Source organism: Trachinotus anak, unplaced genomic scaffold, assembly GCF_046630095.1.
Source record: "Trachinotus anak isolate AG129_WGS33_773 ecotype Australia unplaced genomic scaffold, CSIRO_AGI_Tana_v1 ptg000019l, whole genome shotgun sequence".
NCBI classification, from domain to species: domain Eukaryota; kingdom Metazoa; phylum Chordata; class Actinopteri; order Carangiformes; family Carangidae; genus Trachinotus; species Trachinotus anak.
In genome coordinates this window covers 27,605,588-27,620,373 of record NW_027273870.1, presented here as the reverse complement: position 1 = coordinate 27,620,373, position 14,786 = coordinate 27,605,588, and the positions used below count along the sequence as shown (strand labels likewise).

At 41.6% G+C, this 14,786-nt stretch overlaps 2 protein-coding genes across 9 annotated transcripts in view; both read left to right on the top strand.

Annotated features, from left to right (window-relative positions):
• Window positions 1–3,339, top strand: part of myom2a (myomesin 2a) — a 58,419-nt gene extending 55,080 nt beyond the window's left edge. For all 8 annotated transcript variants that reach the window (XM_071504983.1, XM_071504985.1, XM_071504984.1 and 5 more), the window contains 5 exons: window positions 261–424; window positions 621–657; window positions 752–774; window positions 1,101–1,156; window positions 1,824–3,339. In XM_071504983.1, coding sequence (XP_071361084.1) covers window positions 261–424; window positions 621–657; window positions 752–774; window positions 1,101–1,156; window positions 1,824–2,360 — 817 coding nt within the window. In that variant the 3' untranslated portion in view covers window positions 2,361–3,339. The remainder of the gene's footprint in view (window positions 1–260; window positions 425–620; window positions 658–751; window positions 775–1,100; window positions 1,157–1,823) is intronic.
• A 293-nt stretch (window positions 3,340–3,632) lies between these two features.
• On the top strand, window positions 3,633–13,190 carry LOC139635966 (protein FAM83B-like). Its single transcript, XM_071503580.1, has 5 exons — window positions 3,633–3,770; window positions 3,964–4,539; window positions 7,401–7,565; window positions 10,414–10,538; window positions 10,966–13,190. The coding sequence occupies exons 2-5, from the start codon at window positions 4,015–4,017 to the stop codon at window positions 13,046–13,048; spliced, it is 2,898 nt and encodes a 965-aa protein (XP_071359681.1). The 5' UTR covers window positions 3,633–3,770; window positions 3,964–4,014; the 3' UTR covers window positions 13,049–13,190.
• Window positions 13,191–14,786: the final 1,596 nt, after the last annotated feature.

Genomic DNA, 14,786 nt, shown 5'->3' with positions numbered 1-14,786 from the left:
CACTGCTCAGAGCAGGTGTTTTCTGTCACCTGTCAAAAGCAAAATATCTGAATTGATTTATTATTTGTTGACATTTTTAGGAAATGTTACTCGCTCTAATTAACATGAAGTAAAAACAGTTTACAGAGGAACAACACTCGTATTCATCAACCTGAGTCCTGTCTCCTACAGAAATCTGAGTATGTGCTGCAGTAGCATCAGTATGAATTTAAAACTGTCTGTGTGTGTGTGTGTGTGTGTGTGTGTGTGTGAACCTGCAGGGAGACTAAGATCGCCTCCTCTGAGAAGATGAGGATCGGCGGCACAGCAGAGATGGCCTGGATGCAGATCTGCGATCCGTCCGATAAGGAGAAGGGTCACTACTCCATCGAGATCTCAGACGGCGTGAAGACTCACACCAGGACCTTTGACCTCTCCGGACAAGGTTAAAATAAATTACTTTTTTCATCTGTACTCACTATTGCAACAAGTGTCCCATTGATAAGTATATTCATTTTGCCTCTATTTTGTATTTTTTCAATTTATCTGTATTTACTTTTTTATCTTTTTGCCTTTGAGTTACTGTAAAACTTTGGTGACTTTCAACTTCAGTTGTCATGAGACTATTTTTTCTTTTGCAGCTTACACCGATGCCTATGAGGAGTACCTGAGACTTAAGTAAGTCATCTGAAGGTCCAGCAGTTTGTCAACTGTGTGTCTTTAAATTGTGTCCAAATTATGTTAATCATGCTGTCCTCTTTTCATCTTTTAGGGCAGCTGCATTTGCTGAGAAGAGTGAGTACACATCATTATTTATTACACTGACACAGTTAGTGAGAGGTTTCTCTTCAGGCTTATTCATTTTTCATTTAAGGGTCTTTGACCTAAATTTAAAAAGTTATGTGTGTAGAGTCTTGCAGGTGAGTTATTTGCTTTCAAGGCAAAGTATAGTCAGAGCTTTACGTTCCTGCTCTTTCTCCACCTTGTTTACACTGGGACAGGTGGAGTCTCACTTCACCTCACAATGCAAATAGACTCATATTCTTCTCTAAAGCAGAGTCATGTTTTTCTGTTGTTGTAGTCAGTGTGGAAGTGACGTACATGTTGTTGTGTCTCCTCAGACCGTGGCAGAGTGGTCGGTGGTCTGCCTGACGTGGTCACTATAATGGAAGAGAAGGTGAGGAACTCTGCCCTCAGGTCACACAGGCTGATCAACAGTGTGCTGCGATGATGATGCTCACTTATATGTTTACACCTTTGTTGTTTGATCATCATCGGCCACGTTGTGAGGGTGTCAAGGGTTACACTTGCTGTACGAGTTGCTCTGCCCCGGCAGCATTCCTATGAAACAAGTCCAGGAACATAACAGAAAAATAACAGCTATGAGCTGTCTCTGGCTCAACACCCGTTCCTGTAATCTGGATTCTTCCCGGGCAGTGGATCCAGACCATCTTGCCCTGTGACCCCTTAAACAAAGCTATGAACAGTAGCGACCCTGTGTCTCAGTTTGACTGTGGTTACAGGTTATAACTACGGAAGTGAAATGGTGGTTAAACCTCTCTGGATTATTTAAAAATTAGATGAAAATAAATAAATTAGAAAAAAGTCTGAAAAGATACCAGAAATATAATTTTTCTTCTCTCAGATTTATCTTTCAGTTCCTTTAGGGGGTCCCGACCCTCAGGTTGGGAACCAGTACTCTACGGATAAGAGGGTTTTTTAAGATTCAGTTTCATTCATTTCTAAATAGCTTTTTTTTTTGTACAGCTCTTAAACAAACCCACATTGTTAAAAACTGCTTTCTAAATAAATGTTGACTTGAGTTGACTCTTGACCCTCCCCAGTCCCTGAGCCTGACCTGCACTGTGTGGGGTGAGCCGACCCCCGAGGTCACCTGGTTCAAGAACGAGCAGGAAGTCACCTCCACCGAGCACACCAGGGTCGTTTTTGACGGCGGCAAGTTCGCCAGCCTCGTCATCAACAAAGTCACTCCCGACGACTCTGGCAAGTACAGCATCAACGTGCGGAACAAGTACGGTGGCGAGTTCGTCGAGATCACCGTCAGCGTCTACAAGCACGGCGAGCAGATCCCCGAGCCCAAACTGGGACATCCCAGAATGGCCACACCTGCCGCTACACCTGCAACCACGCCTATGCCGCCCAAGTCCCCAGCTCCCCACTCCAAGACCCCGACCCCCACTCCCTCCAAGGCCCAAACCCCAGCGCCATCCATGAAGAGCCCAACTCCAGCATCCACCCCTGCTTCCACCCCAGTCCCCAAGTCTCCAACCCCAACCCCAAAATCCCCGACTCCACCTCGCAGCGTCAAGTCACCAACCCCACCCAGATTCATGAAGTCTCCGACCCCACCAAGGAAGTAAACCGTGGTGGTGATGTCTGAGGGGGAAACACTGATTTTTAGCATGAGTGTGAAAGCATTTGAAGAAGTACTTATTTAGATGTAGTCACTGATAAAAGTCCCGCTCTCTGCACCTCTGCACGCTCTGGACTACGACTCTGAAAGAACAGGCTGCTCACTAGTCCTTTGCAGGCTTTTTGTGTTACTTCTCAAGAACCAGTTGCACAATAGACACAAGACAAACCCACAAAAGAGGGACTTTTACAGTGGCTCCTAACATAGATGTCCTTCTCAGTTACTTCATGTCGTTCAACTGGTCACAGATGGGAAAAAGACCAGGGTTGATGTTAATGTTCAGTGTTTTAAAAGCTGCACCTTCCACTATGCAACATTAGTGGAATGCCTGTACTAATTTTTTTTTTTTTGTGGATGTTAAATAGTAATTCTGGTTTATTACAACTTGGGTCTTATTCGTGTAGTTTTGGCCGTAGTAATAAACTTGTACTCATCAGGTACTTTGACGAGATCTAGCAACATGGTGATGCTGCTAAAAAGAGGTCTGACGGGCAGATGGACGGTTCTTAACAAACCGTCAGGTTAGAGGAACTTATTTTGAAGAGAAAGACAGAAAGAAGTTTGTGTTTCAAAGATGCAATGAGGGATATTTCAGATGTGCTCACTTTGAGTTGGACCTTGATATTAGGTGGTTTAGATAATCTGGCCAACCTGTTTTGTCTACAGATAGATATCTAGATAACAACAGTTAACTTAGAGAGTACAATGTTTTCATTGATGGTAACAGAAATTATGCTCCAAAGTATGAAAATAAGACCAAAGTTGTTTTAAACCAGACTCCTTAAAGCTACTTTAATTCCAGGTAGCTTTCATCAGTGGAGGTCCTGAAGGAGTCAGGTAGTGCCAGAGAGCTCTGTCTGTCTGTGACATGTTGTGTTTCTCCCCCCAACGCTTTGTGATGGCAATAAACTTTACTTATCAACCTCCTTCTGTCGTCTTTGTGAGTAATCTCCTCTCTGCCTCACCCTCCTCACAACAGATGTCACAAGGAACATGATTCCTGTGAATAAATGAATTTTTTTTTTTTTAAATGTGCACACAATGTGTTGTATCCAGGCTCAGAGAGACCATGTGATATATGAATAAGGTAAACAAACCTGCTCCTGCTCCTCCTGCAGCCCAGGTGAGTTGCGGTGGGCGGGGCTTGTTACAGTGAATGAGCTGTCAGTGGAGGGAACAGGGCAGGTTCAACAGGCTATTCTTTTGCATAGAGAGTTCAAATCCACACCTTAGTGCTGTTGGTTCATGCAGGAGAGAGTACAGACTGCGAGGCTGACTGGAGGGTTCGACTTTGTTCCCTAAAGGTTTCAGACTCTGATCTCACAGGAAAACCAACCTGTCTTTTTCCAGCCATGAAGTAAGTCTGTTGAGTTTCTTATATTTTTCACTGAACACTCGTTTAGCTAATTTCTGTCAGAATGTTCAAGGATTAGTGACTGAAGAGGTCACCACATGCTTCATATTGTTTACCTTCTCGTGGTGAATCACACTTGACGGACAGGTTTTCACATTTTTGCTTTACATATGGAAACCTGCTTTTTCTCCCTCAGTGAGATTTCCAGTGTGTGTTGCTTCAGAGGAAGGTTCCTCGTCTGAGCAGCATGGTTATCAGTCACACACCTGGACACACTGAAGGTAAAGGAAAAGCCCGTTCCATACAGAGATTCAGACCGGATCCGGTGTCCATGGAGTCCAATCTGTCCTGCCTGTCTTCCCTGAAAGAAGAAGACAATGTGGTTTACGTTCAGCCACATTACAAAGAGTCCTACCGCCTGGCCATTTACGCCCTGCTCTGTGGGGGCAAGGAGGCCTACGAGGAGTTCCTCCGAGCCGAGCAGATCAGCCACTTCCTGTCAGAGGAGGAGATCTTCTTCATCTTGGAAAATGCAGAGTTACCGGTCTTGGAGGATGAGGAATCAGAGAAGAAGCGGGTTGCGAACGAGCTCAGCCCCTCCACCTACTTCCCAACAGAGTCGGATGAGGAGGTGCCAGACCTGGACCTGGGCTGGCCGGAGGTCATGCTGGAGGGCACGGACACCAGCATCAGCCTGCTGTTTCACCCGCCCAGACAAAACACACCGACCATTAAAGAGGTGGTTCGCAAGCAGATTCAGGAGGCGAGGCAGGTGAGAACCGAACAGCTGATGAGTCAGGTGTGGATAAGTGTGCAGGGATCCATCTCCCTGTCTGTGCCGCACATGTGTGGCTCTGCACAGTGACGAAGACAGTAGCAGTTTATTAATAGCACGAACGCACAATGGAAGGCGTTTCTTTAACTCAGAGAAAAATACACATCACTACATATTTGTCTGTACACACACACACACACACACAGGACTGTAGGGCTCAGCTACAATATACATCAACATACACACACCTGACTACACCATTGTTTCAGGCAGTCAGGTACTGTGGCAGGAAACTTCGTCACCCATTTTCAAAATAAATCACCCATCAGTTTGGTTCGGAGGTGATATCAGGAACTCTGACCTCTGTAGGTTTGAACTCATGATATTTAAAAAGGTTTAAAAAGTATAGGTTTATAAAAGTAGCAAGCATCTCAAACCACTCCACCTACCATCAAGGATGAACCAGATGTCATGACCTCTACGTTTCTTCCGGGTGTTTTAGAGAGTCTACATTAAACTTTATAGAAATAAAGGGGTAATATTTAATTGTACCACTCTGTGATTACCTATTTTTTCCCCTGTGGTTTCTGGGAAAGGACTGTGTGATCTGGTACTTAGTTGGCTGTGTTAAACTGATGAGCAAGACTTATCCAGTCAATTAAAACATGCAGAAACACATCACAAAATGAGGATAGACGCAGTTCATCTGTGGAGCTCACGAGCAGACGCGTGTTAGGACACAGCCTCCTGCTTCTCTGCAGGTCAGAGCTGCTCTGTCCTGCACTGCCTCGCTCACTGCAGTAACATGATCAGAGCTGGTTAACCTGCGTGTCGATGACTCTGTTGTTGGCTTTTAGCTGCATCTCTGAAAGTGGAGGGAGAAGTTTTCTTTACTCTTTACTGTAAAAATACTCAAGTTAAAGCGTCCCAAACTGTACTGAAGTAGAGGAAAGGTTATGAGTGTCATTTTAAGTCTCAAAAGTAAAAGCCCTTGATAACTGTGCATTTTATGAAACCATCATAGTTTGATATGTACAATACCAGTTCATAAAGTAATTATTATCTAATAACTGTCAAATAAATATAATGAGGAGTTTGGGGGTTAAGAAGTAGACCATGATCCACAACATACTGGGTCCAGGTCCAGACAGGGACCTTTATTGTGTCTCTCCCTGGTTTCCTGTCATCTCTCTTTTTTTTTAAATGTTGAATAATTGGTAATAATTAGTTGAACTCATTAGATTTTAGTAGAAGCTAAATGAGTGAAGTGCTCTTAATAAAAAAAAAAAAAAATCTAATTAAACCAAATGTGGATCTAATCTAAATGAAAAATAATAATAAGAAGAAGAAGGAGAAGAAGAAGAATTGAAGAGCATCATTCAAATTGTTAACCTCTGTCCCTATAATAAGAATCATTAAAGCCACCATTAGCAGCTAGTCTTTATTTAGCAGTATTTAACTTCCACTCAACATATGACTTAAAAAAAAGAGCATATGATAAAACTTTACTGTACAACAGTTTGTGACAGTTACAAAAAAATGGAGGTGCAACAATAATTGTGTGAAGAAAATGTAGTAAAGTAACCAGAACTTCACCCAGCAGCTTGTGACTTGCAGCTGCAGAAAAAAACTAAGCACCTGAGGCGAGTTATTAGTCATTGCTCTTCATGAGAGTCAGTGATGGGAGTAACATTTAAATAACACACACACACACACACACACACACACACACACACACACACACACACACACTGCTCAGCTCTGCACGGACAAGAAGTTAATGTGCCAGGTGTGAAATTTATGGAGAAAGGTTAACATGAAGGCCGGGTCCCACTTCAAGACACATGACCAACATGTCTCAGCTTGACTGCGCTCGATGTTCAGCTCCACACGTCCTGATGACGACCTGCAGAAATGAACAGCAGGGCATGAGTGTGTGAGTGTGTGTGTGTGTGTGTGTGTGTGTGTGTGTGTGTGTGTGTGTGTGTGTGTGTGTGTGTGTGTGTGTGTGTGTGAGTGTGGAGGAAATGGACTTTCACTGATACATGTCCACCATCCGAGAGTGACTGATGAGAGCGCACACAGCAGAGCCTCCTGACACACACGGCTCTGTGCGTTCATGCTCTGTACACGGTGATAGTCGTAACTGAAACAGGTCAAACGTGGTCTGATCATTATCAGGACACATACCATACATCAATGATGCTTTTTGCCACTCCTCTTATAATTAACATCTATGATACTACATCTACATCATTATCTCTGCTTTGCCTTGTTAACGTGCCTTTTGTGGACTCATAGTTCAGCAGGATGGACTAAACATTCGATGCAGCATTTTGAAATAAATCATTATATGAATAGAATTTAAAATAGACAAAATAAATTCTATTGAGGTGTGACGAAGGAGATTCCTGATGTTTTAAAAGATGGTAAGACCCCAGATCTACTCCCTCTGTGACATATTTTTATCAACTTGAATATTTGAAAAATAACAATTCAAAAAACATCCATTACAACTGAGTTGATGTCCTCTGGTCTGTAATAATCTAAACAGAAAAACAGGAAGAGTTTTTTTTAAATTGTAGTTTAAGATAATTGCGAAATGACCTGCACGTGGTTTGAGAGTGACTGCTCAATCTGCCCCTGCTCCTTTCCCAGGATTTGGTCTTAAAAGTTTTACATTTTTTGTAGCATTTCAAGGAACTTCATACATCCAGCTTTATTCAAACCTGTCTGCTACATTAGGAGGTGAAAGAATTTCTGCATCTTTGCTGTGAAAAAAGAATTTGACATTTGCAATTTCAAATTTATTTCATTTATAAGAACGTTTGTATAATACTTGTCTATTATGTCCCCAGGTTATCGCCATAGCGATGGACGTCTTCACCGATGTGGACATCTTCAAGGAGATCATCTGTGCGACACTGAGGGGAGTGGTGGTCTACATCCTTCTGGATGATTCCCAGTTCAGGAGCTTCCTCACCATGTCACGCAGGGTGGGCATCAACATCCAGGATTTCAAGGTGAGAGACACACGACACTGTGCTGTGAGAAGGTTTTATATTCTGGGATACGTTTGAGTCTGAGGTGGGTTTGAGAACACAGTGTAATGATAAGGTGTCAAGAACACAGACGGCAGATTTGAAGGCTTCATTTGCCACAACCAAAGAGACTCCAGCCAAACAACGCCTGTAATCCAGAATTAATATTTTTAATGAAACACTATGTTACTTTTGTAGAAGTCACACATTTGAAGAAGTGAAATCAGTTACTGAGACCGTGACGTCTTTTGGAAAAAAATGTCAAATGAGTGTCTTTGAAAGAGACTTTGGGTGGATCATCGTCAGAGGGAGTCTCCAGTGGCCGTCGTGGTGCGTTTGTAATTCTGCAGTCGAATCCTCCACTGAAGTCACACAGTTTTCAGAGATTTTTATGTGTATATTTAAATTTGTCAAAATGCTTTTAATTGGATTTCATGATAGCAACACAACACATCATGTCTCTGTGTTAAAGTCATAAAAAAACAACTATGATTGAGATTTAAAAAAAAAAAAAGTACAACTTTCCAAAATGAAAAGTTGAAACTAAAACTGTTGAATTTTATTTTAATACTGTATTTCTGCATCTGCATCATCACAGCCCCCACCCCTTACTTTCCACCCAGCAGTTTTGATGTCAGACTAATTTATGCAGCACTTCGTCCACACGCATCCATCTGATTTTCATGCATAGCAGATATATTTACATTTCAATGTGTTATTCTACAAACCTTTGGAAAACCAGGTAAGAATGTACTGACTTTGTTGTGGTTGAAAACAACTTGGAGCTATAATGAGGGGGAGTTTGAGGTGGAAAACACAGTTTATATTAAACTGGTTTTATGAAGAACAATCTTGCACCAAACTAGCACAGGTAGAAAATCAGCTCAGAGCAGAGCAATCATTTCAAAGCCTGAAAAATGATCTTAATCCTCTTTTAAACTGCACCCTCACTCCCTGATATTTACTGATGGTCTCTTAAGTTGTTGTTTTTATTGCCTCCAATGGTCATATCAAGCAGTGAGGGTGTGTGGTCAGCAAGATGCACAGAAAGACAGATATTTACTACTCAAAGCAGTGGTGGGCAATGTGCAACACACTGACTTCTGGCCTTTTGAAAGAAAAAACCCTCTTTCTGCTCCTTCAGTCATACATTTTCAGATTAGTTTTCCATGAACGTTTCCCTGCCTGAGGACGCTTCGCCTGTGGCATGACCTTCCTTCTGTTGGCAGGAGCATTTAGTGGATTAAGTCTGACATTTGCTCCACGCCCTTGTGGAAATGCTGCCATTTACCAGCAATTCCCTGCTGCATTTCTACCCGTCGCTATCACACAATTCAACTGCAGATCTGTTAGCGTGGCTGGATTTTCCTGTTAAACAGCATTAGGACAATGTTTCAACAGGCCAAACAACAAGTCATCAGAGGGAACACAATGACGGCTTTGAAATCTCTCTGCAAATTGCTTAGCCAGTGGCCACATCAAAATACCAACCTCAGAAAAATTGATGAACAGGTTTGATCTTGTTGACTGCTACAAAAGGTGTGTGTGCTTTCATGTGAGTGTGTGTTAAACCTACTGGTAATGGAAATGGAAAAGAAAAATTGCCCTACTTCCCTTATTTCCTAGAATAACTGTGTGAATCAAATCAAGTAAAGTAAAATGCCTCTCGTTTAAAATGGAAATACTTTCTGATTTACTCAAGAACAGATGGTGTCATATGTTATTTCCCCCTGTAGCAGTAAAGGACAAGAGGAGAGAAAGTAAAAAATATATATATTTTAGAAGAAAAAAATGGCAAAAAACAGGGTTAATAAAAAAGCGGAAGTATAAATCAAATAACAGCCCAAAGGCCAGTAGAGTGGTCAATAACTATGCAAACAGGATTTACAGGCAATTTCTGAACCTGATGTACTGATATCTGTTGGTAACTAGCTGGTTATAAAGTACGAACTTACACTGTGCAGCCAAACATCGTTCAAACCCACAAAATTTTCGTGGAGATCCTCAAGATACCACATATAAAATGATATTATAATATTTCTATTTGACTAAATGGTGCAGTAATAAAAAATGAGCAGTCTTAAGTTTGAATATCTCATTCTTTGTTAACATATAGTGAACTTCAAGTATGTATAAAGTTTGTCAGTCACGATATCATTGTGTGGTAAGTGGTGCATATAACTGCAGATTGATCAAAGAAATTCTGCAATGCATTAGCATGTGATGTTCTTTGAAGCAGCGATGGGAATAAGGGTCATCTTCTCAGCTCTACAGAGCTTTTCAGTGTCTTTCAGCTCGTTGTTTTGGTTTTCCAGACAGAAACCACTGTGTTGGTTCACTCTCACTGCTCTCATAGTGTTGTTTTCAGTGAAAAAACTAACTGCATGCTAGCTGCCACGGATGATGTGACAGACCAATTAGCATTACAGAAGCGTAATACATTCACTTGAGGAAAAACTGATTTTTTATTTTTTTTTTGTTAATAAAAAAATGTTCTCACAACTTTGAGATAATATTCTCACTAAATTGGAAAAACAGACTGAATGTACTTGGTAGAGTATTACAGAAATGCCACTCCAAATCCTGCTGATGTTGCTCCATATAGCATCTGGACTAACTGCTACACTGTTAGCAAACAGTGGGTGTGTGAACAAATAACCCTGTTCGGTTCACAGCTGCCCCCAAGTGGCCAGAAATCGGTCATTGCAGGTTTAAGAGATTTGATTTAAAAAGGCACACGTACAAGCAACTACTAACTAAAATAGTTTGTTTCTGTCCATGAGTGAGATAGCTACATTTTAGACTCTTTTTATTTGTTTTTCTCCATCAGAACATTCGTGTTCGGACAGTTCAGGGGCAGCAGTACCAGTGTCAGTCTGGGGTGAAGTTTCATGGAGGTTTGGAGCAGAAGTTTATTCTGGTGGACTGCCGAACAGTTTTGTATGGAACTTACAGGTAAGTCAGAGCTAATCTTACATCACAGGTCTTTCCCCCACAGTTGAATCAGGGTAGGGGTCATGAATCAACCTGTTTGAACTCAGGTTCCTCTATTTCAATTTCACAAAATTTGGTACCTCTAATTCCTCTGGCACTTAAAAAAACATAAACTGAGATGCCGGAAATCATACAAACCTTTGGTTACTCATTTTACAAGGTAAGATTCAGAACTTAAAATTTCACTAGCTGATCGAACCATCACACCTATTTAAGATGAGTACAAGCTACCAACATTGAGGATTTCTCTTTTTCTCTCATTTTAAGGGTGTGTTTTTAGTCTACACACCTGTCACTAAGACCTGATGGAAGGTGAATCTTGGCAGGTCAACCTCTCACCTCATGCCTATTGGGTTACTGTTGACTGCATCTCCATTTTCTTTTTCAGCTATACATGGTCGTATGAGAAGGTCAACGTCAGCATGGTCTTGGTGGTCACTGGTCAGCTGGTTTGCTCTTATGACGAGGAGTTTCGAAGACTGTACGCTCGCTCCACAGTTCCTCCAGTTCTGTCCAGGGAGACTCCAACCATCAAGTACCTGAGAGACACTGTGGCCTTCCAGAGCCCAAACTCCAGCCAGCTTTCCCTTCACCAACTTCACATGAAATCCAGAGTGATGCACGGCATGAGAAGTGCTCAGGATGATAGGTTTAATAATGCTGCCATGCTAACCAGGGGCCTGAGTGTACAGGAGAGGCTGCATCAGTCTCACTGTCCTGATATAGGGAATCTGGTTCGGGGACACAGTTATGGCGGAGAACTGCAGAAGTTAAACTCCATGACTCGGCTGAGGATGGGGACTAAGGACATTGGAGTACCTGTTCCTCCCGAGAAGACTGGGTCGAACATGAGGGGGGGCAGCGACCTGCTAACAACCAGGTATCAGCAGCAGCTTCGGCATCGCACTCGCTATGGTGCGGACCAGAATCTGATACCATTCAATTCTGAAACATCACTCCACAGGTGGAAGATCGACACATACCTTAATGAGAGCGATATGGTTCTAGATGCATCATGTGAGCCAATATCCCCCATGATATCCCCATTTAGCAGTCACACAGGCTTAAATGAGCATCAGTCACAGCTGATTCACAGCAGGTCGAGGGACATTAAGTCTAGGATGGAGGAAATGCGGCAGAAGAGGCTCAGTCTGCAGGAGTATGCCAATCTCAGGCAGAGCCAGGAGTCTTTGAGGTCTATGTATACCCCTCTAGAAAGACCTAAATTTATGTCATCATTGAGAGGTCTGGACATGAGGCAGAGCATGATAGAATTAGAGCCCAATGCTCAAAATGGACGTAACATGGAATCAGCCAACCAGAATGCCAGTGAGCCAAACAAGGACGGCGACAAAAGAGAGACAATGCAGACATATGACAGGCATGAGCCTCTATCCAGGATGTCAGCTGCTGACTTAGATATTAAACAGAATGATCCGTTGCTCAAGCTCTCTCATTTGCAGTCCAGCAATCTCAGTATCCAGCACCCAAGAGCGATGGAGTCTTTGACTGAGATCCCTGAAGAAAAAGAGGGTTCAAATACACGCATCAACAGTTCAGACTCAACTGCATTCAACAATGGATGTGAGGAAATTCCCAAAGACGGAATAGTGGTTCCAAAGGAGAGCCCTGTGAAGTCGAGCCTACCCGCAGAATCTAAGCGGCAGGATCAAGCCAGAGGAAGTCATGGTTCTATAGGTAAGGTGGCCAACAGTGTAGGCTCAGCTGCCCCTAAAGAAGGAAAAAAATCTGTATCTAATGAGGTAGAAAATATTCAAAAGACTGTAAACACATCTACAGGATCTCAGCACACAGTGGAAGCTAAGAGTGGTCACACAGAAAAGCAGCGAGAGGAACCAACGCTTCAGCGGAAAAATTCCATGAGAATGAAAGTACAATCATTGCTTTCATCAGATGAAAAGAAAGTATCCAAAAAAGAGGAGAAGTCTCTCCAAAGAAAGGGTTCAATGAGATCACATAATCCCTTAGGATCCAACCAACCCCTCAGGGCAGACCATTCACAGGCATCTGCTGCAGAGCAAACTACAAAGAAAGGTCAATCGCTGAGCACCTCCAGGTCGCAGAACTCTGTCGGTAGTACAACAGAGACTGAGAGGCATAAATCTGCATTCCCAAGATTATCTCCTCACCGTTCAAGCAAAAGAAAGACAAACGTTGCAGCAGAGCAGGATCGAGGCTCAAAGAACACTCTGGACGACGAGGGAGCAACTGTCTTCCAAACCAGGAGAGAGAAAGCCTACAGCCGATATGAGTATTTGCTCAGCACTGAAAGTATTCCTCTGGATAAATCAATGAGGACGGAAAGTGCATATCCCTCAGACAAAGACAGAAGCTCTTCCCTGAACAGGCATGAATCTGGCTATCCAATGCATCAGACACAAAGTGGCACTGACAACAAACTGGGACGATTCATGCAGCGAGTAGGAAGTCTTATAACTAAGAACAAGTAGAGATACAGGCAGAGTAGAAGGCTGCCATGCTCTGGAATGAAGTCAAAGTTAGTCTGCAGTCCTTACCGTATATTGTTTATTGATTTATTTTGGCTCCAACACATAGACTGTATGAGGTCACCTCTGCATTTTTCTTTTGATGTGTTTCGTAATGTGGCTAAGGTCTCATCAGGGAAGTATCTGGTACTACATAAGTGTCATTGTATTACCCTGGATTGGATGTTACAGGAAAGCAGGGTTAATGCGAAAATACCAGTTTGTCAAGTTGGCTTCTGGTGAAGTTAAAGCAGGGTGAATATGACAATAGAGCCTCTAGACACTGAAAAATATTTTATCAAGTGAGTTGAATTGTAAAAATTATTGTTAAAAAAACTTTTGTCTTTATGTTGAACGTGCTTGTTTAGAACACTTTTAGTTTAAGTCTGGTGATATTCTATATTTTTCTTATTGTCAATAAATCCCATGACAAGACCAAAGCAAACAATAAATGTATCCTGCTAACAAGTATTGTCTTTGTAGTCAAAACCTATTCCTCTGCCATAGAACTCTACTGTTGTTTAAAACCACTGTATGGTTGAAGCATATGGCTGTGAAACACTGTAAAATCCAGGTTTTAATTAAACAAAACACACACTACAACCACCTTGAATAAATGTAGCCTTGAAACGAAGCTGATAACTTTACAGAAGTCACAGTGAACACTTTCATTGGAACTACTTTCCACTGGAGAAATAGTTCCTTTGAAAACTAATCACAGTGAATATAATGCATGTAATGTAATGTAATTTCTCCATGCATGTAGCAGCACTTCCATTCACCTCCATTGTATTGGTATAGCAGCCGAAATGACAGGAACAGATACCTCTGTATGAATACTAGCATTTGCACTATGTGATACTACTACTATGCCTGGAGACATAATTTACCTGGGGTAAATTAAAATAGATATGTTTTTGTGGTGGAAGTTCATTATATTATATTTTGGAGATTTCAACCATAACTTATGATCTTCTTCAGCAGATGTTGTTCATCCAGTTGTTATGAGATTGTAGTTGTTCAAACTGATATTTTTTCCCAATTTTTTTTCTGAATCTACAATTCTGGCACAACTGGGAAAAGTTTGTCTCCTAAGGAAGATCACAAGATGAAAGCCAAAGCTCCAGAGCAGCCAGTAAGTTGAAGTTGTTTTCTGATTTTTCTTTTTCCTGTTAAAAAAAGAAAAAATTTGTGAAATGAACTGTCATTTTCTCTTGTAAATTTTTTGTGATTAGCTTTCATGACGAATGATGACTTAAAAATATGGATTCCAACACCAACATATTTACATGCAAAATATACACTGTAAATGTAAGTATAAAATACAATGTGGGAAAAAAAGCTAAAATATTAAAGGCATATTTTTTCCAAATGAGCTTAATCACATGCAGAATTTCACTTGTGTTGTTTTGATGTAGAGATGAGAGGTTCATTGTCAAACTGTTTGCTACTGACGTCATACTGTATAAGATAAAATTAAAGATCTCTGTCAACCTACAGGAAAACAAGAGTGAAAGTCTGCAGATGCATTAGCAGCCCCAAGAGGTTGTTTTGTTCATTACACAACAGAAAGCAAAGCTGTTGAATGGACTCAAAATGGAGAGACAACCTCCTAACATTAGGGTTCCAGCATTAGCATTAGAACTTAAGGTTTCTTCCCTGTCATACTTATTCAGTGCAGGATAATGTCATTTACATTTTT

What these genes read in the sequence shown, in the direction of transcription:
- LOC139635966 (XM_071503580.1), top strand. Translation starts at nt 4,015, where the DNA reads ATGGTTATCAGTCACACACCTGGACACACTGAAGGTAAAGGAAAAGCC. An exon ending in TCAACATCCAGGATTTCAAG is followed by an intron (nt 7,566 to 10,413) that starts GTGAGAGACACA and finishes TTTCTCCATCAG; the next exon opens with AACATTCGTGTTCGGACAGT. An exon ending in GTTTTGTATGGAACTTACAG is followed by an intron (nt 10,539 to 10,965) that starts GTAAGTCAGAGC and finishes TTTCTTTTTCAG; the next exon opens with CTATACATGGTCGTATGAGA.